Below are 25,406 nucleotides of genomic sequence, written 5' to 3'. Positions count from 1 at the left end.
CTTCCGGAAAACTACTTCCGGTTACTGTGGCATGTGTGATGCCATGTGATATTTAAGTTCGAACGGTTGAGTGAAGGATTTACCACATATATTGCACGTGCAGGGTCTGTCCTTGGCATGTGTTCGTCTCACATGACTATCGTGAGCAGCATGTGATGCAAAAGCTTTTCCACAATGTTTACACTGAAAGAAGAAAGAGAAACAATTTCTACAACATTTTGGATTTTGATAATGCATTAAGAGGTGTTGGAATATTATCCTAACCAACCGCACGCATCGACAACCGGAAGTAAAAAATGGCGCGAAAGTAGGCATTACTAATATCATGGATTATCAAATTTCATACAACGGAACGAAACTATTGAATAACCTAAGGAATTCAACTGAGTTCCTAAATGAATTTATCCGAGGCGAGTAAATATGCACTGGACAGACCAATTTCTGTCACTAGGGAGGCACGTTATGCCAACCTGTTAATACCACCTGCTACCACTCAGCGTGAAAATGAAAATTGATTGTTACCTTGAATGGTTTCTCGCCAGAATGCTGCCTTATATGAGTCCTAAGAATACTGGACGCTGTGAAAGCTTTATTACAATACACACATTTATACGGTCGTTCACCACTGTGAACCTAAAATGGAAAAGTCAAATTTAACCATGAAATGAAGGGTATCTGGTGGTTCTTGGAGGAGTCCACTGCTATACATCTTTTACTCTCGATTTTTGAGTAACGGAAATTATCTTGCTTATAAGGATGTTTATTAGATGAAATATATCATGATAGTCCTAAACAGAAGGTTATGGTAAAGGAATCATTACAAATATGTTATAATGAAATGCCCAGAAGCTCAAACCAAAAAATGAAAAGAATTCCCATATAAGATGCTAAGAGGATTGTGAACGCTCTTAGATCGTTGTGAAGGTAAGGCAATAGGTGCTGTATTACTCAATATTACCACGTGTGAAATGTTACACAGGTAAAAAACACACGAGGAGTTTAACTGTTTGCATTAAAACAACTTCAACGACAAACAAAGAGCAGAACAAAACTCAAGAGAAGGTTTTCGAGGACCTTAAACTAAAGCTTGAGTGGTTTCAAGAAAAGTTCATCGGTGTAAAGTTCTAGTTGAAGTGGCGATATTTGGGAGGACACCAACTAATTCGGTTTTTACACTCGACTTGTATTACTTCGTGTAACTTTGTGAAAATTTAGGCAAAAGAGACTGAAATTTTCTTCAAAACAAAACGAAGCATTTAATACGACATCTAAGGACTAGTTAGACTAATGCTGGGTACATTTTAGATCACACCAGCGGCTCTTTGTCAGAAACATAGCATTACTGAATACCTAGACGTCCATCATATTTCGAAATTGGTAAGCAAATTGCAAATACCAATCATAATGCAAATAATAGCCAGATTGCTTATAATAGCCAAATTACACATAGCCAATAGCAAATAGCAAATTATCAAATACCAAGTAACCAATAGCCAATAACCAAAAGCCAATAACCAATAGCCAATAGCCAATAACCAATAGCCAATAGCCAATAGCCAACAGCCAATAGCCAATAGCCAATAGCCAAATAACCAATAGCCAATAACCAATAGCCAATAGCCAATAGCCAATAGCCAATAGCCAAATAACCAATAGCCAATAGCCAATAACCAATAACCAATAACCAATAACCAAATAGCCAATAGCCAATAGCCAATAGCCAAATAGCCAATAGCCAATAGCCAATAACCAATAACCAATAACCAAATAGCCAATAGCCAATAGCCAATAACCAAATAGACAACAGCCAATAGCCAATAACCAATAACCAATAACCAATAACCAAATAGCCAATAGCCAATAGCCAATAGCCAAAAGCCAATAGCCAACAACCAAATAGACAACAGCCAATAGCCAATAACCAATAACCAATAACCAAATAGCCAATAACTAAATAACCTAGAGAGCCAATAGCTAATAATCAAATAAATAACCAAAGAACCAAATAGCCAAAAATCAAATTGCAGAGACTAGTCAATATGCAAAAGTTAGTCCATTTGAAAAAAAAACACCACCAAAAGTCAACACTGGCCAAGGTGTTCAGATCTTAATCGTAGAAGGGATGCCAAGCAATATCAAATAGCCAAGACTCCTTTAAAGCAGATTGTACCGCTTCAACCAAGAAGACGTGATTTGTATCTCAATTTGAAAACCTAACTGTGAAGACATAACTGTAACTATGGTAGAGTGTTTTCAGATATTTAATATGACTAACATCGTCCTAATTAGCCCAACCTGCATCATATCACAATGTCTGTTATGTAAGGTATGCCAAGAGCCTAATACTCTCACATAGTCCACAAGAATTTCACCTCTTTAATTAGGCAATCGAATCCGGTTAAAATGTTACATTAGAATGAGACGCAAACAATCGCATTATATCAGCAATTGGTTCTTCAAATACGCGTGTAACAGTATCTGCGGTATCCGATCCATAGCGGGTTAAGGCATAGTCCGAAAATTTATATCTAGCCTCTGATAGCTATTATACTAGTCTTGTAAAGATGTAGAAAAGGTGTCCTCATACCTCAGCGATTACCAGTTGCGTATGGTTACGAAAAAGGAAAGTTGTCACGAGTTCCAAACGCAACTCACAACATGAGAGTTAAGTTCCAAACTTATGACCGTTATTCCTATTCGCAACCATGCGCAGCTGGTGATCACCATGGTGTGAGGCCCACTTAAGTTTTTGACGAACCTCGGTCAATAATAGCTATCAGAGACCAGATATAAAGTTTGAAAAGTCAATTATCTACCAATCTACCTGAAGCTAGGTTTCGGACTAACGGTTACAGAACTGTATGGTTTATGGACCACCCGTTGATTACAGCAGACCTTAGAGAATCAGCTTCGACATTTATCGCTATTCAAATATTTTCTACCCAAATTGGCGTAACAATGAAAGAATGGGTTAGGGGCCATCTCGATGATACAGTAGCGGAGGTAAAATAGCGTGAATGTTTATTCTGGTTGATGAAGAGTTGATACCTTATACCGTCCACACTCAATATAAATAGGAAGGGTCTAAACACACAACCTTTTAGACGACCATAGTAAAAATAATAATCACAATAGATTTGAATAGAAAACAGAAGGAGAGGTGTTACAAGTTTTCAATACAAATATACTCATCTCATATCTACCTCGTTAACTCGTTCAGGTGCGTGAAATTTGACTCTTGGTAGAAATTACGTGGCCTCACGCGCGATCGTCGTATTGATACAATGTCACCAAGTATGCCAAATAAACACAGAATATTGTTAACAGGCAGTCCAACACCTATTAAAGTGTTATTTCTCCAAGCTTTAGCTTATATTATCTATTTTCGTTAAGTTAATTTTGTTTTCTTAGTTTGCCATTTGATATCTATCCAACTTGGCTACACAATAGTTAGACAAGATTTGGTTTATTTTGAAATCATTAAAACACAGGTATTTCGAACGTCATTAAGTGCACGGAATCAGGTGTGTTAAACCGCTTAGGAAGCATTCAAATACATCAAATACACCGAACTCTGTAAGCTATTTGAAATCTTTACTATTACTAAAATTATTAACTATTTTGAACACCAAAACGCACTACTGACTAACCCTGACTTATTAAACTCCAAAGTAAGCATTTTTAGTTACAGTTCATTAGAATCCCAAGTACCAAGTAAGCAGTTTTGACTCTCAAGCTGAGCGGGGGACTTCTATAGAAACTGTTTGGGCGAAGCAAAGGAAACATTTGGAGGACATCACGCTTGACCAAATCATAAGCTCTTTTAAAATCAACAAATAGTAAAAATAGCAATGCTGTTAAGAAGACGAATCAGCAAAATATTAAAAATCACGCTAACTTACCCGCATGTGTTTATTGAGACTAGACGATTGGCTGAAACTTTTACCACAAACCAGGCATTTATGTGGACGGTGTTTTTCATGCACGTGCAATATATGGATTCTTAATCTGTCTCTTTTCTCAAACGATCTGAAAATTTCAAATAAGAGGGAACCAGAATTAGTCTCGAAGTACTTTACTCCTGGATTACTTTGCTCTGGAACAGCATTTAGCATTATTAGCAAAGGAAACATTTGCAGCACAATAAGCCAGATCAAATCAAAAGCTCTAATAAAATCAACGAACAGCACATTGCTCTCGGAAAAACTTTGACATATATGCTATATAAGTGTGTTGTTAGCACTGTGATTCTTTGTGGTAGAACAACATATCAACCCAATCAAAGGCTTTTGGGAAATCACAAAACTAAAAAACTTGAATTTATTTACCTATTGCAGAGATGACAAGGATATTTTCTGTCCCCCTGATCTACACAGCGAGTGTATTTTAGATGTTTATCTCTATAGTATTTATAGGCAAAACATTTCCCACATCTCTCACAGCTAAATCCCTCACTGGCTGAAGAAAACATTTAATAAATGAAACGGAGTTTTACATCTTTCTTTTCTGGGACCAGATTGACAAAATCTTAAAAAGCAGTAAAAAACATATTTGGTGTAATGATACATATGGGCTTCGAAAATAGCAATAACATTCTTGTTATGTATGTATCTAATTGTAGTCGAACGGGAAGTTGGGTCTTTATTGTGAAAAGGGATTCACATGGCTGACAGTAGACTTAACAACTAGCCACCTGTAGTAGTGATTAGTTACTTGAAAGGAGATGCATATACAATATTTCTACACAATGTTCGTCTACAATCAGATTAAAGAGAATATTCCCCTACAGAAAAAAGCAGAAAAATCACGTTACCATACTCACTGTCAGCCTCGTCTTGAGCCCCGCCATCCGCCATTTCTTTCAAGGCAACAGGTACCCCCATAAACTGTAAATAACAATCCCCGTACCATACGAGTAACTCCGTACCCTGGGGAATATCCTTACATACTTCGTAGTATATCTCGCCCTCGTGCTGAACTGCTATTAGGTTTTGTTCCTGGGCATACCGAGCACAATTCACACACGACATCCAGTTGCCCGTACTCCCTCGTCCATCTATAAAATGACTTAGTTTACCTTCTTGGAAGACCTGGAACAAAATGAAACAGTGGTTTTGATTGGTATAGAATATATTATGACGTCAAGAGGTCCGATGTCAAATAAGTTACATTGGAATAATAGACGAAAGCGTCAGATTCACACAGTTGTGGATCATAGGATCATATTCTTGGTGTACTGATCGCATAAAGTATGTCAACATCCTTTAGGAAAACCCTTAAACCATCTATGCCGGACTAAAATGGCCCTATGTGCTTCACATTAAAGATTCCCAACAAGATTATGCTAATGCTCTTGTCCTGATCAAAATTGCTCTCATTTCATTGTGGTGTTTTCACTAATCACACGTACGTAAAACTCCATTTCATTTCATAATTGAATATATTAAACCAATCTCACCTCCCACATAAAAGAGTTATCGTCGTTGGTTTTGATTTCGCTCGTGTTCACCACCCTGCCTTTAAATGGCCCGTACCTCACTCCTTTAGAGATGACTGTTTTGGCACAGAATACCCCGTGATGGAGAGTGCCAGCGAATCCTGTTTGATGGACCACGATGCCTGAAAGAATTATAAACGTCAAATTGGAATTTTATGGAAGGGATGCATGAAATGGTTATTAAACCTTTGATTCATTGGGGTTTATTTGATTATCACAGTAGCGTTTAAACAGGCTGCCCCTGCATCCCCCCCCCCCACCCCCCCTCCCTCCCCCCACAGACACTTTCATTTTTTTGTATCATTTCACTAAGTGAAAGACTGACATGTGACTCCCCCTTCGAAAATTTTAAGGCCCCTGCTCGGTCCCTCTCACCTAATGTTTCCTAGAAACGCCACTAGTTTATCACTCGTCGTTTCTTTCAGAGAGTTCACATGTCTAAATGGTTATTAAGTATTTTTGTATTCACGTGTGGTAACTTATCTAAGTTAAATGTATTTGTAAATGACAGTAAGTTAGATAAAGTGTTGACTGTAGCTGAACTTTCCTATCGAAATAAGTTCACCTGGTGAATTGCATATTAATTCTTTGATCTAACCGCTAATTAGTGGCAGGTGCGCGGCCCTTCTTACATTATCAACTGTACAAGTACCTAATTATTCGCATTGCACAAAATGTCTTCTCAAGAAATATGCACCGTTTATGCCTGTAATTTTTTTAAAATGCATCCATTAACCAATTTTTTCCCATTTTTGTGCACTATATTCAACTGTGTGGATATTTTAGAAAAATGTCGTATCTTTTGGAATTATTAACTTAATATTTGGCTCATTTTATTTTAAAAACGTTCGTTAAAATGTTTGTAAATACAACAATAAATATTTTTAATTGCTGCTCTTCTTTACATAATGTTTGTTTTTAATATTTGATGTCCTTATATGTTCCTTTAAATATTCAACATTTTGTTTAAATATTAGATAATCTTAATTTCATATTTAAAATATTCTTTTTCGATATTTCAAAAGGTCCTTTTCATGAATGCATGTTGTGAAAAACGTTGCATAATTTGGAAGATTTCTTTTTCAATATTATTTTCATTTAATATTTTGTTCATTAATCTATTTCATTTTTGAAATGTATAAATGCAGTTCCATAATATCACAATAATTTCAAAACATTTTTTTTTAGTCACTGAATAAGAAATATTTAACTATTTATTTTCTTAATAATACTGAATTAGTAAATTATTCAGACAATTTCCTCAAGTATTTAGAATATCAATTATTAATTTACATTGAGCATAAAACTCAACAGTCGGCACACTTCTCGTTATTGTCCGTGAATCTCGCACACGTGGCGAGAGTTTACCTTTCCGATGCTGACCTCCCAGAATATGCTAATGAGAGTAGAAATACGATAGGAGCAATTTACTGGTGGGCAATAAACTAATCATTACCGGGCCAATATCAGACTCTACAACTCATATCATCTCTATATACCCTTCACAAATAGAAACAAGTAGCAATTTATCAAGTGTTGACTCTGGACAGGTTAAAGGTCAGCCTTAATAAGCCTCTTTTTGTCACTTGAAAGAGAGGCTAAAGTAAATTTGAATTCAGAAATTTGACAGGTGGGCGGGAACCTTTCCTCTCATTTAGCCTCTCAGGTGACCAAACCAAATAAACGATCGCTATTTACTGCCATTTGTTGTCCTTTTCACAGATTTTGATTTTAACGAAAACGTTTGAAGATATTTCTGTGTCTATATGCCCTTTCCGATCCGCTGTTTTTAATTATTTTACCAGTTGTTTGTTGTCGTAAAAGATAAAACGAAACTAGAGCTTGGCGTTAAATTTGAGAAATTTGAAAAACATACAATTCAGCTTATTTCGTTTGAATGGATGAAAAAACAAAATAATTGGGAACCAATGATGAGTTTTTTGTCGTATGACAATATGCAGAAATCACTTTTAAAAAAGCCTTATGCGACTCGAAAAATAATCGAAATTGCCCTTTATATATCGTTATGATTACGTCAAAAAAAAAAGCGAAATTCAAAGTTTAGTGGAGTCATAGTCAAAGAAACTCTCAACGACTAAGATGGTACAGAAAATATCTTTAAGCCGCTCAATAAAGTCTAAGGCTTAATTTTACGACACTAAACTATAAAGCCAAAAATGCATAGATCCTACATCTAAAAGAAACTCCCAGTGACTCCCCAACTTACCTTCTGGTAGATCGAGACTAGAGGATTCACAAATTGATGTAGGACTGGATTTAATACTGCTAGAACTGGTGGTGCTGCTGGGTGTCTGGGGTGAACCAGACAGTATCTTCTCCATTCCTGTAAAATATATACATTGACAGAGTTATAATACGGAATGGAATGGGAGAGGAGAATGCTAGAGATGTACAATGATATAACAATAAAAAATTCGTTGATAAAATGGTGATTAAAATTTACATCAATTGAAGAGTAATGTTTTATACCTGTTGAAATATATAGAAAAAAAAGTAATAAACGAAAATTAAAATTTGCCTATAAAAAAATTAGAAGAATTTAAAAGAAGATTTGTTAACAATCCTGAATTCGGATTTTTCATTTTCAAAATTGATCACAAACGAAATTAATTACTTAGAGATTTTATAGATGAATCCAAACAAAATCACAGAAATTAAATGGGAAATGCAGTGTCTTTTAAGAGCATCTTCTATAAGACGTCATCTAGAACTCTATGTATGGTAAAGGCATCTAGCAGTACGGATGGGACAATAAACCGAGACCCCGTGGTTGTGCACTTTAAAGAGATCACTCGACAGTTGGAAATAAAAAAAAGATCAGGCTAATGCCGCTTTCCTGGCAAAATTTCATCCAATTGCATGGCGCTGCCTGTCTTCATTAGTCAAAAGAAAGGACGTAAAACTCCATTTCATTTGATATCTATAGAGACGACAGTAGCGTCTGTAAGTGACACACTAATGGAACCAGTCTGAGAGTCTTTTAGAAGCGATATTGGAAATGAAACAATAGTTTTTATTGCATGGTGCCAGATCGATTAAAATCTGGAACACCGATTAAAATAACATTGTCTCCCATCATATTCCAGGGAAATGTTTTAAAGACGTTAGTTAAGCATTTGGAGTATATAAAATTGGAAAGAAAGTACTGGAGTATGTGTTCCAGAAAACAATCCTCATCAGGACAACTAGTTCTGAAAATAGGGGTTAACTTAAAAACTAACACCCTTTTAATAGGGAAAAGACCTCATCGGACGCATTCTCTTTTAAGTTGGTTTCAAATTCTCATTAGTGAAAATAATTTTTGAATCGAAATTGTAAGGACCCAAATTTGATAACATGCAAACGTCATAAGCTGACGCTGTCGAAAATATGTGTGGGATAAACTATCCTCACCAGGAGTGCTATTTAAGGAGGTAAGTACTCTAGACCAAAAGACTTCAGCTAGCAAAAATAACATTATTGAGAAAACTTCATGAGAAAAAATTTCCAGATCCCAAATTTGATTACATAAATCATAAGCTGATAACAGCCCTCTGATAACTCTCCGAATGTTTTCCTGAAAGATTACAGTCCACATTGATAGGGTTAATTTGAAGATTATAGTCCGCATTGATAGGGTTAATTATATTTTTACACACTTCACTTTCCTCCAGATTACCGATCTTCTATATTAACCCTACTCAATACTCACTAATCCCAATGTTTTGATTCTCCATGAAAGGCTATGTCAACAAAATTTAATAGAACGGCGGCCAGAATTTTAACAGTCTCGTGTAACCTACTTCATTACATGTAATCTATTTTGTTTGAACGGATTTATTATCCTAATCTCTCTTATTATTAAATCCGATTATTATTTTAGCAACGTTTCGTTATCTTTTAGCTTCCTTTCATAAGTAAAATGTACGTTACTGGTAAATTAAAAATTAGGAATGTACGTAATTTGTGTTAGAGTGAATTTGAGATTAAAAAATCCCAATAAAAGCACTGGCCTAGGGTACAAATTTGTGTTAGTGCATGAGAAAATTTTCATAAACATATTTTTGTGATTTAAACGATAAATTTGATCTTTTGTTTTCGATGTTTTGTTTTCCTTTTATAACCAAAACATCAAAGTTGTCAATAAACTAAATTTTGATAATGAAAATAAATTCAGTGATACGAAACGTAATAATATTTTTGTAAATTGATTTTTCGTAAGTTTCGGTTACCATTTTTGATTTAAAATGTACGATGCCAGAGGATACAAGTATATGTAATACTAAAAATAATATTTGATTTTGATTATTCATAAACTGCACGTTACCAAAAGACGGAATTTTTAGGGATGTATTTATTTGTGTGATATGAAACGAGATGAAATATTTGGCAATAAATCCCTCTGTATCATTAAGTTATACTTTGAAATGTACGTTACCGCTTAATTAAAACTTAGGAATTTAATAGTTTGCTTTATGAAACAAAATTTTAGAATTCTTCCTACGAATATAATTTTATTTAACAATCAAAAGCGTAAAAAATGTATGAAATAATTTGTTAAAAGCGAAATAATGAATAAAATTTTGTTACATTTCGTATTCTAATCATGACGCAAAATGTACGTTACCGTTAAATTAAAATTAAGGAATTTATCTAATTTGTGTGATATGAAACGCAATAATAATATTTAGTCAATCCTTCAGGGTAAGATTTAACAGTAGTTTATTTAAACTGAGCTTAAGTTAAAATGTTAAATGCATTACTATGTATCAATAAGATTGAATCACAGTCAATGCCTTTAAGCTGATCGTTTACTTAGCTTAATTGAAAGATTAATTGGACCAAAGATCAGACTTAAATTCTAGATAATCTTTATGATATGTAAAAAGTTTTTGAAAGATAACCTTTCAGTGCTTTTCCTTGATTTTTGCTTTTTTTGTCTTCAATTCAGGTAAAATGTTGAAATGAACAGTAAATTTGACAAACAACTTAAATGACACTCTTTCACGGTTTATTTAGTATAATATAAAATATCTATTCATCAGTCTAAAAATTTTTAAAAAGACGAGACATTTTTTTATTTTTTGTGGAATATTATAACGAAATGAATTTTATAAGATGTATTACTCCCTCTACAGAAATTAACGAAATTTAATTTGTCATTGGACTCATTCTTAATTCTTACTTTTTTAAATTAGAACACACTTCCCTTTTAACAAAAAAATTGTTAAAATAAGTCAAAAACATATTAAAGCGAATCCCTTGATATTCACGCAAATAATACGAGAGATAAAAACCGGCACGAAAATTTTAACGTGCATTTTCATCAAATTGTATTTTTTCAGAAACAATTTTACTTACCGTGTGTCAAGTCGCCAATTCTCAGACCGGAAAGAGCATGCCCTAAACACTGATCCCCCGCTTTACTCTTGGTATATCCATACAGTATCATATCCACTTCATCTTGAGAGAAGCCGAACCCAGGAAACGGTGGGGGTAGGGGCGGTACCCTGGGGCTCATCATGTTCTGCTGCATCTGATGGTGCGTCATTGGAACTCCAGGAAAAACAGGCGGTGAATTGAATGGCACAATTTGTTGTTGAGGGGTGAATCGAAGACGTTCCATTGGAAACCTGAAACATAAGCAATTAAAATGGAGCCAACACTATTTTAAGAAAATTTTAGAGAAGAAAATTTCAATTGGAAAACTGAAATATAGAAGCAAAAATATTTTCGGAATTTTTAGAAAAGATGGACAAGAAATGAAGTAAAAAAAAATTAATATTTTGCCTTTTGGAACTTAATTTTTATTAAGAAAAAACAATGAATTCTGAATAAAAGTAATATAGGTACAAGAAATTGAAAAATTGCAGAATACATTTCTTGTGCGTGGTAAAAATTAAAAATTTGTAAAATTCGCAAAACATAATACGTAAATTATAATTTATCTATAAAGCTCAATACAATAATAATAAATTATTTTCACTGATAAAATAGTGCTCAATATAAATGAATTTTAAGGAGTTTTACATACGACTAGAAAGTGAAAAATCGGATCGTTTCTCCTTAATACCAATTGAATGGAATTTGATTTCTTTTCGGAATAATTCATGAGTGGTCTCTGTAATAAATATTGTGTTCTAAGAGCATTGATTCAAATTAATCAAAAAGTTAATTTGCGCTTTAAGAAATAGTACTTACCCTGTAAAATTCGGCGGAACTTGTCCTGGAAAAAACGGAAACATATTTGGTCTTATTTGTTCCATCTCGGACCGGTACTGTCTTTCCGAAACGTAGAACACGCTATAACTTTTTATCTAACTACTGTCACTAGTATTCCACTGCATAAAATTCGTGTTTATTTGTCGGTAGACGACTTTTAACAAGATCAATCCAATATCATTCGAATACGAGATACTTTTACCCTCAAAATTTGTTAATCTTAACAATACAGCCCTCTTGATGTAGTCACGTGATAGAATACTTAATATACTCACTGCGCATGCTCTAACAAGTGGCTAGCCTCTTGACGATTCGACGCAGTGTTAAGAGTGGGGATTTATTGAATTAAAGAATGGACTTAAAACGCCTGGGACGAAAAGTGGGAGGTATCGACTATTTCAATCACAGATTGAACCTTCTATACATTAACCGGTGTTAGTATGATTTGTGATACGGTGTTAGCTTCAATTTATGCCTTGGTTATTTAGTCCTCGCTATCTTCTCTTAACACCTTCGTTCATAACTTTATATCTCTCTTCCTAACACTTTATAACACTTTCTTAACTTAACACTTTTAAATTAAATTAAATATTAGATAATCTTCAACTCTAATTGAATCAGAGTAAACCACAGAGGCACTGATTAGTTACAATCATAGAACATCCTCGAAACGAACAGGACAAAATCGTGGAAATTTGGCTACATAATTAAAAAAAAAAAGAATTAAATGGAAATTCGGTAGGCTATATTTACAAATCTAAATGAAATAATATAATGATAATATAATATAATTTTTTAAATTATTGTTTCGTTTTTTTTTTAATTCGACAATTTAGTGAAACGGTAAGTATAGAAACGGGAAAAAGTGTTTGAATATTAATTAGGGGAAACGGAAAACGAGTTGATTATTAAATTAATTTCATTTGTTGAAAATTTAATGCCTGAAAATTATAATTTTTTAAATCTTTCCTGTGATGTTTTGCATCTCTACTGTGAATTTAAGTCATTTATTGTTTTATATCGCCTGTATGAAATCGGGTCGTAATTTTCCCGCCATAGATTTATTAAAATTGTAAAATCGTAAAGAAAAACGAAATATGTTTGTAATAATTCTAAAAAGCCGTGGAAGCAATCGAATTTTTAATTTATGGATTGTACATTTCATTTCGCCACATTTTTTCCCTGCGTTAATTTCGAGGCTGTATTAAAATTTTGAAATCGTAATGAAAAACGAAATAATAATATTAATATAATGCTATATTCCTCAGCGAGTCGTGAACTTTAAAGAGTAAATTTTAGACCAGAAGTGGACATATTTGTCAAAGTACTTGTGAGGGGTTGGTTAGGTTTAGATATTTACCCAGTACCAACCTAGAGTAAAATAGAGGTTTGATTTCTGTCCTATTATAACGATATTAGTCTAACTGGCTGATACGGTGTCGGGTGATTGTTAAAGGGATATATCCATCTATATTCATGTTAATGAAAAAGATCCATATGGTATACCAGGAGATTGTGAAAGAGATCCGATCATCTAAATATCCTACTGGCATCAAATTAAAGGGATAAAACCCTCTTGAACTCACAAACTTGACAGAATTGTAACAACACAGCAAATATTTTGTTTATCCATTATTATCCAGCGTAATAAGTTAGATATACAAATGTCATTGTGATTCCTTTTAACTTTAATTTGGTCTGGATTACCCAGACACTTTACAATATAATTATTTGGGACTGGAAAATCGAGATCACATGCAAATGTAGTCAGGTCCATTAGTTAAAATTAGTTTCTAAACCATCAACGAACTCAAGTTGATTTTTTATTATTCTATATAGGATCCACGGCGATCTATTAAATTCAAAATGAGAAATTTAGATGACTATATACCCTTACCTGTTATAATTGTAACAGTGTTTGACACCCAGTGAGGTCTTTACAACTATCAACATCATTATTTTATAATTCTTATTGACATACTCCCTGATCATATTACATCAGGTAACAATTTAAATACCGTTACTTTTCCTTTTTAAATACTCATGTTCTACAGACTATATATGCATGTTAAAGATCCATCGACAGTTGCTTCTGTTGGGAAAAATTTCCCTCATTGTACACTGCATGGTGTTGTCAGTCTTCGCTGGACCAATCAAGCGTATAAAAGTAACAGATAATTATTTCCGTATTTCCAACGATAAGAAGAGTAAATATAGATATAGGGTGTGGGGGGGGGGGGGGGGTGGGGTGTGTGCTTGACCGGGTCAAACTAATTTCTGGGAAGGGGTGGGGGCATGCCATGTCTTAACCCCGACCACCCTCACTCCTTCCCACTGAAACGCCGATTTCTCTGATCCGATCTATTCCGTATTTCTATGCTATCATTTTACGTATAATGTATGTGTGAAAGCCGTCTATCTGAGATAACGGTTTATTTGGATATGGAAGTGAAGTTGGTAGACACATTACATACCGCTAGCTATTTATTATGCTAGACGAATAACAAATGTCAAATAAGGAGGATAAGTTCAGATAGCACCGATTGTTTGATTTTACTTCTTATACCTTCTTCATTGAATCATTGAATATTCTATTGACCATTTATTTTTATTTATGTACAGTTCAATGAATTTCAATATTTGCCGTAAAGTCGTGTCACCCTCAATCCCCCCCTCCCCAATGGAACTTCTGGTCCACTATCGTTTCCCTCACCCCATCCCCCGAAAAAAAATATTTTTATTTCCATTTCGTTTCGTAGTATTCAGTTAATAACTTCCAGTTTAGATTTTTACAGTGGTATCGTACAAATTTAAAATGATTGAAATGAAAAAAAAAAGAAACGAAAGTTTAATCTTAATTTCGCTCTGCCTGATCAAAGTTCTTGTGTTTGGAAGTCATTATTACACTTTTATTAGGTTATCTTTGAGTAAATGCCAGATTTTGGGAATGACAACGTTTATTCCATACACAATACATATGAAAAATGCCCTCCCCGCCCTCCCCCAGGGTTGGTTATCACAATGGAAATGAGTCCCAGATTTTGAATTTCTTTGACTTTATAAGCGTCTTTATTCCAGTTAGTTTTAATGGCAATCGGTCGGTCATTAAGAATCCCAACTCAACTAGTTGACCGCCTAGAAAACAAACTGGAAATCTCCTTCCGCCATCTTGTTGGCTTCAATTAGTGAAGGTGAATTGTTTGTTTTTATTGGTAAGTGGGGACCGGTAACTAACTAGTATGTACCAACTATCTACTACCATCCCTCAAGGGCCTGTACTCGTGTTTGTAATGTCAAGTTATTGCCCTTGGCACCTTTCGTTTGACCACACTTATCTTCGAATGGATATTACCATATAGTACGATATAGATAATACATCTAACGCGCTTTTGGAAGTGCAAGTAGAATCAATTTTTCATTTTTTATGGCCTGCGGGGAAGGAGAGCTAAAAAAATACCTCCTAAATACGTCACCGATGATACACCCTATTCGTACTTTTAAAAGAGCGAGTTGCCATTTTAAATTCACATGGAACCCTTGAGGCTGGTGTTTAATTTGATATTGTTTTATGAGGTATAGAATGGTCGTGAATGTTGTTTTAGATAGCATGTTTCACCGTTAGAATAACAAATTACAGAATAACAAACGATAATTCGTTATGATAACGGTCGTTACGCCGATATCAAATAGTCTTTAATATAAATACGATAACAAATACATGGAAAAACTTGCCGTAGAGACACTTTACAAATGTTTTTGGTGAGGATGAATTAAATTAGTAGTTTGTGAATTATTTAAGTAAGGATCTATATCAAATGTAGAAATTCACCCCGCAGTGGTACTGGAAGTAGAAAAATCACAGTCTTATCCTAAATTGGATGGAATTGATAAATCAATGCCTGGTCGATCGAGACTGAGGTCTTTTGTTAAACGGCTGGGAAAGATCAGTTGCTTAAACAAAAATAGGGAATCATTGGAAATGAAAAGAAACGAAAAGATAGGGAGAAATCGAAGCGAAATCTAACGCGATGTTTGTTATCTTTGAATGTGATTCGACGGTCTTTACAATTCTATATTTGGTTAACAATACTGACCAAGTTGGAAGCAAATTGGCACCGAAGAGTTTTACCAATATTGGTTCCAGGCGATTATAGGGCAAAAGATGTTCTCTAATTCAGTTTGTCGGTCCTTTAACACCGGATCGATAATGATGTGGATATTGTACGAATGAGTCTAATAGTATTATGACGAACAAACATCAAGTCCTCAGACGACAACCCTGCCGTACGCCTTCTTCAAGTGCCACTCAACAAAAATCGAACGTCACCACTCAAGGGAGATAATGAATGAATCTTATGATTACACATTCTTCTCGTCTGTAATTCGACACAATTTGATCAGATTTATTTTCACTTCAATCTCGATTAATTAACTATTCCGATCACTTTCTACTTTCGTTTTATAATGTTTGTAACCAGCGGCACCGAGTCGGTGATCAATTAAGATTAAAACAGATATTGCATGTGTAAATAGAAAGTGCAAGTATACACATATTAGAAGTTTTATAACGTGAAATTACTTGTGTAAACAGTGTGTAAACAGATAGTGTATGTGTAAACAGATAGTGAATATGTAAACATATATTACGCGTGTAAACAGATAGTGAATATGTAAACATATATTACGTGTGTAAACAGATATTACGTAAGTTAACAGATAGTAACTTGTAAACTGATATTACACGTGAAACCAATATTGTATGTGTAAACAGATAGCACACTAGTAAATAGATTGTACACTAGTAAACAGAAACTACATGTGTAAACAGATATTGCATGTGTAAACAGATATTGCTTATGACCTGGACTTTAAAAACTAAGGGAAACGGGTTAAATCAGAAAGATAATTCACATTTTAAGAGCATATCACCGTTCTTGTTGAAAGCTCTTGTCTTAGCAGGAAAGGGGAAAACAAAAAAGTTCTTATAGACGCTTCAATGATGGTGTCTAACGTCTGTAATGATTGTTATACGACGATACTATGACAGATAATGAACTAGAAATTATAATTAAAATGGTGAGAAGATGATCGTTTGGTAACAAAACAACGCCGTCTGCTCCGAATTCATCACACAAACGATTGCACTTAATCGATTGCTAATTCTATGAGATGCCTAACAATCTTAGCTCTTTCCCTTTCTCTTATTTATCTTGAGGACCACAATATCATGACGTCATAGCATCTTTAACTCCAGAGTAAATATGCCTATAGGGGGCGCCGTGATCGAAAAGAGAAGCGAAGCACGAGAGATGACAGACGATCAATGAGAACGAGGCAATCGGTAACCCTAATCGGATTTCGGTTCTATAATGTCTACTTAGACTTGCTTTTACAATCCAGTTGTTTTCCAATCAATTCGATATTCGTCGTCGTTCTCAATCTGTTAAAATAGTTTACTTTACAAACAATCAGTTAACTCAATCCCGTCTCAATTCATAGTGTAGGATCATTTTATTACTTCCGCTTTACTGCTGTCCTGTCATATTTAGCCCGGAGCTGTAATAAACAAAATGGCGTAATTAATATGGCTGTAATAATTGATATTGATACTTAGTTTAGAGGATAACTGTTGTATTTATTGACACGCTGGTTTATCTATTTGAGCTCTAGTTTGTAGCCCAAATAACAGTGCTATACGTTAATCTTATGTATGCGAACCTCTTTTGAGTTATGTGCAGTCGAATTACAATGCAATATGTTTATCTTATTGCATTTAAACCTCAAGTGAATTTCATCTCTGAATCATGTTGAAGCTAAAGGCGATGAGTTGGATTGGAAGAGTCAATCCCTTCAATTTAAACTTGCCCCTCATCAGCAGTAAACTGTTTTGTGGTCCAGTACGGCATTTGACATCTCTCTCGTTTGTGCAATTCAATTCCATGGTTTTTGGTTGCATACTTATTATCAAATCCATTACATCACCAGAGTTGAGCCGGAGAGTTATTCATTTTGGTCTGTATTCTTCAATTATTCCCCTTTGTTTACTCCAGCAACGTCCCTTGTCATTACTCTACTATTATCTCCCTTGTATTTTGATACAATTTGCCAACTTGTCTGTATCGCGGCTACTTGAGAAAATTAAACACCCTCTTCAGCCGAGTGATCATTTTTATGATTCCATGTTTTTAGAATGCTCCCAGCATGTGGTACGATTCTCTATCAGCAATTTATAATAGCAGCAAATCATCGTTCCGTTATTTCACCGAATCTAAATTTTAACTCGCTTTTAATTACTAATATATTTGCGTTTCGGGTGCTTGAAATTATCGAATTTTGTCGGAACCGGCACGAAATAAATTAATAAAAAGTTAAGAGGCGCGGTAACCGGGGAAAGATAAAAAACGATGAATTTATATTTTTAATTACTGTCTCGAGCCACCTGTTTCGTGCAAACAACAGCGACGTTGTGAGGGTTTCTACAAAAAGACAGTTCGTGACTTCGAGAGAAGCAATCACATTTTCAAGACCCTTCACTTGAAGCACTAGCGTTAAACACACATTAACTCCGCGTAAAAGATGGCGGCAGATTTTTTGAGAAAACATAGTTGAACGAGAGGTTAAAGCTAAAAATGTCGTCGACCAGAAAATATCAAAGGAAAACCGGATAACTTAAAAGATAAGCACCGGCATTGTTTGATTACGGTGTTTTATGCAAACAGAGCAAGCCATTATTGGTAGTAATTCGGTTGAAACGTTCTTGTCATGGCGGCAGAATACACTACTTGTTATATGAATTATCCAATCAGAATCGAGATTAGAGTGAAAGGATGTTAGAATGGTTGATGGAGATTGACTAATCAAATACTCGATTAAAAATTGACATATATATAATATATTTAAAGAGGAGAGAACCCCATTGACCAGGTGGCTTGTTACAATTAATAGTACAGCCAAATGGAATTATTACATATGTGAACTTATGTGGAAAAGCATACCGAATTGGCTTGTTATCACAAATCGAAGTCCAACAAAATGACCATGTTAGCTATATGAACTCTCTAAAGAGTGCCCAATTGACAAAACTAATGAACATTAGTAGCTATGTGGAATCTCTGACAATGGATGCAAAGCTGAAAGCAATGCAAAATGATGGCGCCTGGCGCATTGCTCCTTCCCACTTCACAACGACCAGACCCAAATAAATGCGAAGAAAACTATTTAATGGACAGTTTATGCAAGGTATCTCTAGTATAATACTAATGTCAGAACACGCGATTAGAAATTATTTGTTGTCTGACGTGATAAAATCTGTTAGAGTACTTTCCCTTTAATACTGTCTTCTTTTGCAGAAGATGCGGGAAAATGAACAGCCGAGTAAAAGATGTTTCCTGGAGCGTAGCTAAGTTTTTGATGTTTGGAAGAATTTGTGGAACCAAGATGAAGAATAAGGACCATCAAAGGTAAGAAAATGCAAATGTCTGGAAGTAATCGATATCATTATCCTTCAGATTACCACCCTGTGTTGGAAAGTTTTCAGTAAGTTCAGCATCTTGTTTTGACTGAATCAGATGATAAGGGGAGATAACTACTCATCTCATATATCACAATATCAAAGGGTATTACAGACTACAGTTAAAACTTTTATATACCAGTAAAACAATAAAAAAAGACAATGATAATAATAAATGGAACAAGCTGTAGCCTTTGTGGTGTCGACTTGCACAAAATAAATAAAACGGACCACAGTCCTGAGCTACTAACATTCAACAATCCTCGGCAGTTTCCGTAAGACCAAATCTGTATGATGCAAAGCGCTTGCTGAACTTTCACGGTAGACCCTTTGAAAAATAATACAGAGGTTTTGGGAAGCCATAAAAAACCCACCAAAATCAGTAATAATTCGCAGTTTATATATAAAACATTTTATTAAAATATATATATGTATAAACAAACATGGCGGAATGGATGAACAGTAGTGGTATCAAATCTTGAACACATTTATGATTTCAAATATTTGATCTTGGTCACATGAGGCCAGTTTCACAAAGCTTACGACCTGTCGTAACTCTTTAGTGAAACTGGTCCTTGGTTAAAACGATGGCGCCTGATGCGTTGCACCCCTACCCCTCAATATTTTTGGTGAGGTTTATACAAAGTTTACAAATATGAGTTGTTAGAGCTTAATAGCATTATTTTCGTTTCATTTTTTTTTCTTGAGTGACGCAATTTGAGTTAGCACGTACAAAATTTAGTGAAAACAAACTCGAAACGACATGAAAAATTGTGTAATAGTATATCAGGCAATATTTGAATTGATGGAATGGTGAAAATTATATGAATTTTTTACAATGGTTATATTTTGCATAGATTGGCAAACGTGAAAATAAATAAATACTTATTAAAACAAACAATAAAATAAGCAAATAATATAAAAGCTAAAAGCAATGTATATATGATTAACAAACAAGGCAGTTGTATCAAAACAAATGTACAGTTTCTTATATGGAACTTTCTAAAAAACACGGAACTTTCCTGAATATGGAATGGACATTATGCTTGGAACATTTCTATATTAGAATTGTTATATGTATTCTAATATGGAACTTTCTTATACTCAGTTACAGAACTTTCTTATACTCAAATACGGAACGTTTTCTTTCACAGAACTTATATATTTACGTATATTCTGATTATGTGTCTTTCTCGTTTACTGAACTTTAACTTCTTTCTTGTCTGAGATATGGAACTTAATTTTAACGGAATGGTAAGTACATGGTTAAGTTTGGAACTTTTCTGTTTAAGACAAGTTCTGTTTTGTGGAACTTGAGAATGGTACGTGTTTTGTGGAATGCTCAGTTAACAAAACAATGCTTTGAATTTTTGTAAATGTGGAACTATCTGTGATCAGATATATACCGAACTGATGCGGAAATTTTTTTCTGATTGGTCATTATATGGATAGAAAATGACCTGAATTACTTATTTTCGTACACCTATATAAGTTCACTCGGAGATAATAATTGAGCACACTGGTATTTTATGGAAGGCATTACATGGCAAATATTTCATAATGCTGTTACTATCACAATGAGTTAAAGTACGTATAGACGGGTTACGTTTTCCATAAGATGCATAGAGCGGATTTGTGGGTAATTGGCCCGAACGCATAATTGAGCCCGACTCAAATCCTGCCTTTTCGACAATGAGTTACTAGACTGGATGTAAGGACATACCTGTATGCTATCACGCATAGGTGACGAATCACGTTTATTTGCTCTATCGCACAAGAAACATACAGCTTTCTGAACAGACCTGTCTATTTGTAGCTTTTGTTGAACGCATCTCAGTTCTTCACTGTGTCTTTATTTGGAGTTGCCTCCCTTGCTGTTGATTTCACGTTATTGTTATATTTAGAGATCCTCTCACTGCTGTTTTCTATCCCGGAGTCGCCACTTTTCAAGTCGTTTTCAGAATCGTCTCCGGTTTGTGGAAATCCTAAACTAATGGTACTCCCGTGTGAAGATGGAGTCCCGGTTCTGACGTTATCTGAAGCGGAAGTTGATGAAGCTTGGTCTCTGTGATCGTCTGCAGTAGACGGGTGGTCGTGAGTCTCAAATTTTCGGGTGGAATTAGTTTTATTACTGCTTCGTTTCGGTTTCCCACCTTTACCTTTGGTGTTCATTTGGGGATTGATGTCTTGAAACTCGTCGTGTAAGTTTACAAATCGCGAGCGCATGCCATCATTTAGTTTATTTTCTCTCTGCGGACTTCCATACTCCGAATCCTCATCTTCGCTATCAGTCAAATCCCTCCGCTTATTTAAAGTAGTCCGGATGTATTCGCTATAATCTGGAGGTGGTTCATTACCACGGCTACTTCCAGGCATGCCACCATTACTGTTGGCCACAACATCTTCGTATGAGGGTGGTGCGTAAAGTCTCTCCTCGTCCAAGTTCGTTGTGACCGTACACATTCCTCTCTGTAATAAAGCTCGAGCCTTAACGAATGGATACCTGCAAAATATAATAGGCGCACGTTTACGCATTGGTAGCATGGGTCAATTTATTTGGTATAATTTGAATCATCTCTATAAAGTGTAAAAGCAGAGTTAAATCTGAAAGTTAAGGTGAAAAAAAGTTTTTAAAGCTGAAAAAGTCATAATCAAATGAAATTTTTAATTGAAATGATCAAACGCCTTTTTATTAATTTCTTCTCATGGATATCGCACAAAAGATGCTATTAATGTTGCCAATGTTCACAATGCCTGTGATCAGCGACTTTGACCCAAAAGCTGTGTAAAAACTTACTTTCGTCTGTTATATTTTCTGATGCAATAGGCTATTAGCATAAAGGACGCTAAAAATACCAGGATACCAACCGCAGCGGCGATTACAGCGTGATATACTGAATCTGAAGAAAGGAGATAAAAATGAAGACAATGTGATATAAACATGACAAAAAATCCGACATGCACCCAACACATTGGCTCGGGATTCGATGTATAGATCATGCACATAGAGTTGGTATACCCCAGCAAAGATTTTTTTTTTCAACTGCGAGTATTTTTCACATCATTCGAGTCCATTATTCGAGTTTTTTGGATACAATGGTTTCATCAGGAACACTGAAATTGAATAATAAAGTCTACCATAGCTTATATTATATTGTCATACGTGTTGGATATCAGATACTCGCCGGTAACACTTAAATGAATATTAGAAGTTTATTAGAGCTCATACTTTGTTGTCCTGTGTTTCGGATATAAATCCCTAATCAGGACAACTAATTGTAGAATGTACTTACAGCTACTAAGAAGATTGGTGACTGTTTCTTCCAGACCGGCACAATTAAACTCATCCGAGCCATCTAGGGCACCACAGTTGTCCTGTCCGTCACACTGGAGCTCTCCTGGTATACAGATATCTTGATGCTTACAGTGGAAATATCCCTTCTTACAACCGTTATACCGTGCATCTAAATATAATTCAAAAGTTCAAAAAATCGAGTTTATACCAAGGACAACTGTAACAATGATATTAATTCAGTCCGCAATCAGTACTGATAGCCGCACACCATCTTTGGTTAGTTGATAGATATCACAGACTCAGTAGCTGTAGGTAGATGGCAAGTTAACACCCGCTTCCAACGAACTGATATCAGAGACAAGATAGTTTTTGGAAACCATTACCATGTCCCCTTCATTTAAACGTCAAAATCATACTAACTAGCTGATTGCTTGATACAATGACAGTTTTCTGTGGCCAGAATGAGATTAGAGGATACTAAACTATCGTGTCCAACTAACTAGCAGATTGCTTGGCAGAATTAAAGTTTTGTATAATCAGAAAGCGGCTGTGTTGCATTTGCGGAAACTGTGAACAATGACAGTTACTGTGTTCTCAGATCAGGTCCATGTATCGTGGCTACCTACCTTTCACTTTAGTTAGTAATATCGCAAATCCTTTATACATGTAAGTTGGTTTCCCTAAGAAATCGAGTCTAAACTTATTGCCCGAGGATTGGTAGTCTCGAATAGGGCTGTCCACTGTGTTCGTGGTATAATATGGCTTTTGAAAGACTCCATAGATTCCTTTGGATGGAGTCAGCTGGACCTTCTTACCGTCGTCGTTGAAGTCGTAAATATGTAACCTACAAAGACATAGAAAACAATATCAATATAATTAAATGAATGAATGAATGAATGAATGAATGAATGAATGAATGAATGAATGAATGAATGAATGAAATGATGTTTTACGTCCTATTCTTTGTGCCAAAAAACCTTATATAAGTTCATAAACGAAAAAAAAAACGGAGTTTTGCGTCCTACTTTTTTTGTTAATGAATTGAAAGAATCTTTGATGAGATTAGTTGCTCGTATTGGCCCCACGTGAGCGCTGCCTGTGTATAGAACTTACCTATCAGGAGTTGAAGATTGGTGAGCAATGTCTAATTCTATAAAATGTAAATAAATACTGGAATGGCGATCTGTTTTGAGGCTGGTGGCACAATGGAGGAAGCCAACACTAGTTCTATCCTCCACTGGGTCATCTGTCAGCTTCAGTATTAAGCTACTGTTGATATGGATGGTCGATCTGGAGCTACTGCAGTATTTTACCATGTATTTGGTGGGTGTTAAGGCCGCTGTTAATACTGAAAAACACAGTTGGAGAAAAAATGAAATGGAATTTAACGTTTAGCTGCTTTTTCCTTTACTACCTTAAGATCCGGTCTAACTATTGATTTGAATACAAACAACACATTTATGCATTATAGAAATATTTCCTCAAAAAATATGATTTTCAATGAATTTCTGGTGCCAATCCTCAGCCCTCACCCCCCCCCCCCTCCCTTTACCAACTGCCTTCAGAGATTCCATTGTCTAACCCTTACATGGGTCCTTAGAAATATTGAGCCAAATGTCATGGCGTGTTCTTAAGTCAAGTACAAACAACACATTAATGTTTTTAAATAAATTCTTGTATATTTCTTGACAATAAAATCTGAAAGAAATTAACCCTTTTATGTCTGTCTGGCCAAGTCGCTTGTTTTTATTTTAAACCAAAACTTGACAAGCCGTAACGATCTGTAACTGTAACGGCAACGGCGTCTCTTTTATTTTTAGAAGTAAAACGGAAGACCAAAAGACAATTGGAACTCTTCATAAAATTCATGTTGAAGTCGTAAAAGGATCGATAAATATTATTAACTACATCATACACTAGTGTAATAAACTTGATTTTTTTTATTTAAGTTCATTAAGTTGTCTACAGTAAGCATAACAGTTATTTCAAGTGATGAATCCCTCTAGTTTTCATAATTGTTTTCAAGGGATTTATTCATTTAATTATTCTCTAAACTAACTATTAGAATGGATGATATTCATAGAGATGTCTATCTTGAGGGCAACAGTTTTTCAAGTGATATGTCCCTCTAAAATATTATTTGTTCTATCACTTTTTAACCCCAGTTAAATGTCTCCATTGAAGAGAAATATGCACATATTCCGCAATCCTCGGCAGTACAGTCGAGCGCTAGCAGATCTTTCACGGTAGACCGTTTGATTTGCACCAATGTACCCAGTACTTGTATATACAGAAAAACTCGTATATTGTTGAACACTGGGATTAAGGATTTAGACGGCACTCCTGCTTTTATGAAGCTAGGCCATACCCCTTTAAAGAAAACAACAGTGAGACGTTTTAGTCTAGTTCATTTCGTTTCATTTAATTAACTGACTTACAAATCATAAACAGGCCAATCAGTTCAATGTATCAAACAATCTCCCGCCAAAATAATAGACTTTCGCGCCAATTCAATTAATATTTGTCTCGGGTCGTAAAGAAGTCTTTAAACCCAGAAATGGTTGTCGTAAATTTGTCACAATATAATAAGCAATGGCGATAAAATGATAGCCTTTAGTTGCTGATGGGTTGATATTAGTGTTTCCGTTTTTATTCCTTTCTCGTGACGAATAGAAGCCAATTTTAAACGTCAGAAGATAATAGAAAGAACAACATCAGAACAAATATCTAGTCTAGTTGTTATTTTCATTTGTGACTAGGCTCGTAAAAAGGATAATATGTATATGGGAATAGAGAGATGGTGGTGGGTGGCCCGGGGGCGTGGGGGGGAGCGATCGGTCAATTACTATCATTTTTTTGGGACATATGTGCTAACTCCTTGA

General features: G+C 35.0%; 2 protein-coding genes across 2 annotated transcripts; both read right to left on the bottom strand.

Moving 5' to 3' along the window:
- Nucleotides 1–21: 21 nt before the first annotated feature.
- LOTGIDRAFT_169169 (hypothetical protein) lies at nt 22–11,763 on the bottom strand (the record flags this gene model as incomplete). Its single annotated transcript, XM_009067467.1, has 9 exons — nt 22–183; nt 523–633; nt 3,903–4,029; nt 4,329–4,458; nt 4,823–5,090; nt 5,459–5,619; nt 7,725–7,841; nt 10,859–11,130; nt 11,699–11,763. 9 exons carry the CDS (start codon nt 11,761–11,763, stop codon nt 22–24), a joined length of 1,413 nt encoding a protein of 470 aa, XP_009065715.1.
- Nucleotides 11,764–21,062: 9,299 nt separating this feature from the next.
- LOTGIDRAFT_236519 (hypothetical protein) lies at nt 21,063–24,098 on the bottom strand (the record flags this gene model as incomplete). Its single annotated transcript, XM_009067466.1, has 6 exons — nt 21,063–21,732; nt 22,027–22,129; nt 22,523–22,693; nt 23,151–23,368; nt 23,638–23,872; nt 24,077–24,098. 6 exons carry the CDS (start codon nt 24,096–24,098, stop codon nt 21,063–21,065), a joined length of 1,419 nt encoding a protein of 472 aa, XP_009065714.1.
- Between the last annotated feature and the right edge of the window lie 1,308 nt (nt 24,099–25,406).

Source organism: Lottia gigantea (genome assembly GCF_000327385.1).
Source record: "Lottia gigantea unplaced genomic scaffold LOTGIsca_82, whole genome shotgun sequence".
Lineage (NCBI taxonomy): Eukaryota > Metazoa > Mollusca > Gastropoda > Lottiidae > Lottia > Lottia gigantea.
Note: the sequence above shows the minus strand (reverse complement) of the source record. Positions and strands in the feature narration are given on the sequence as shown.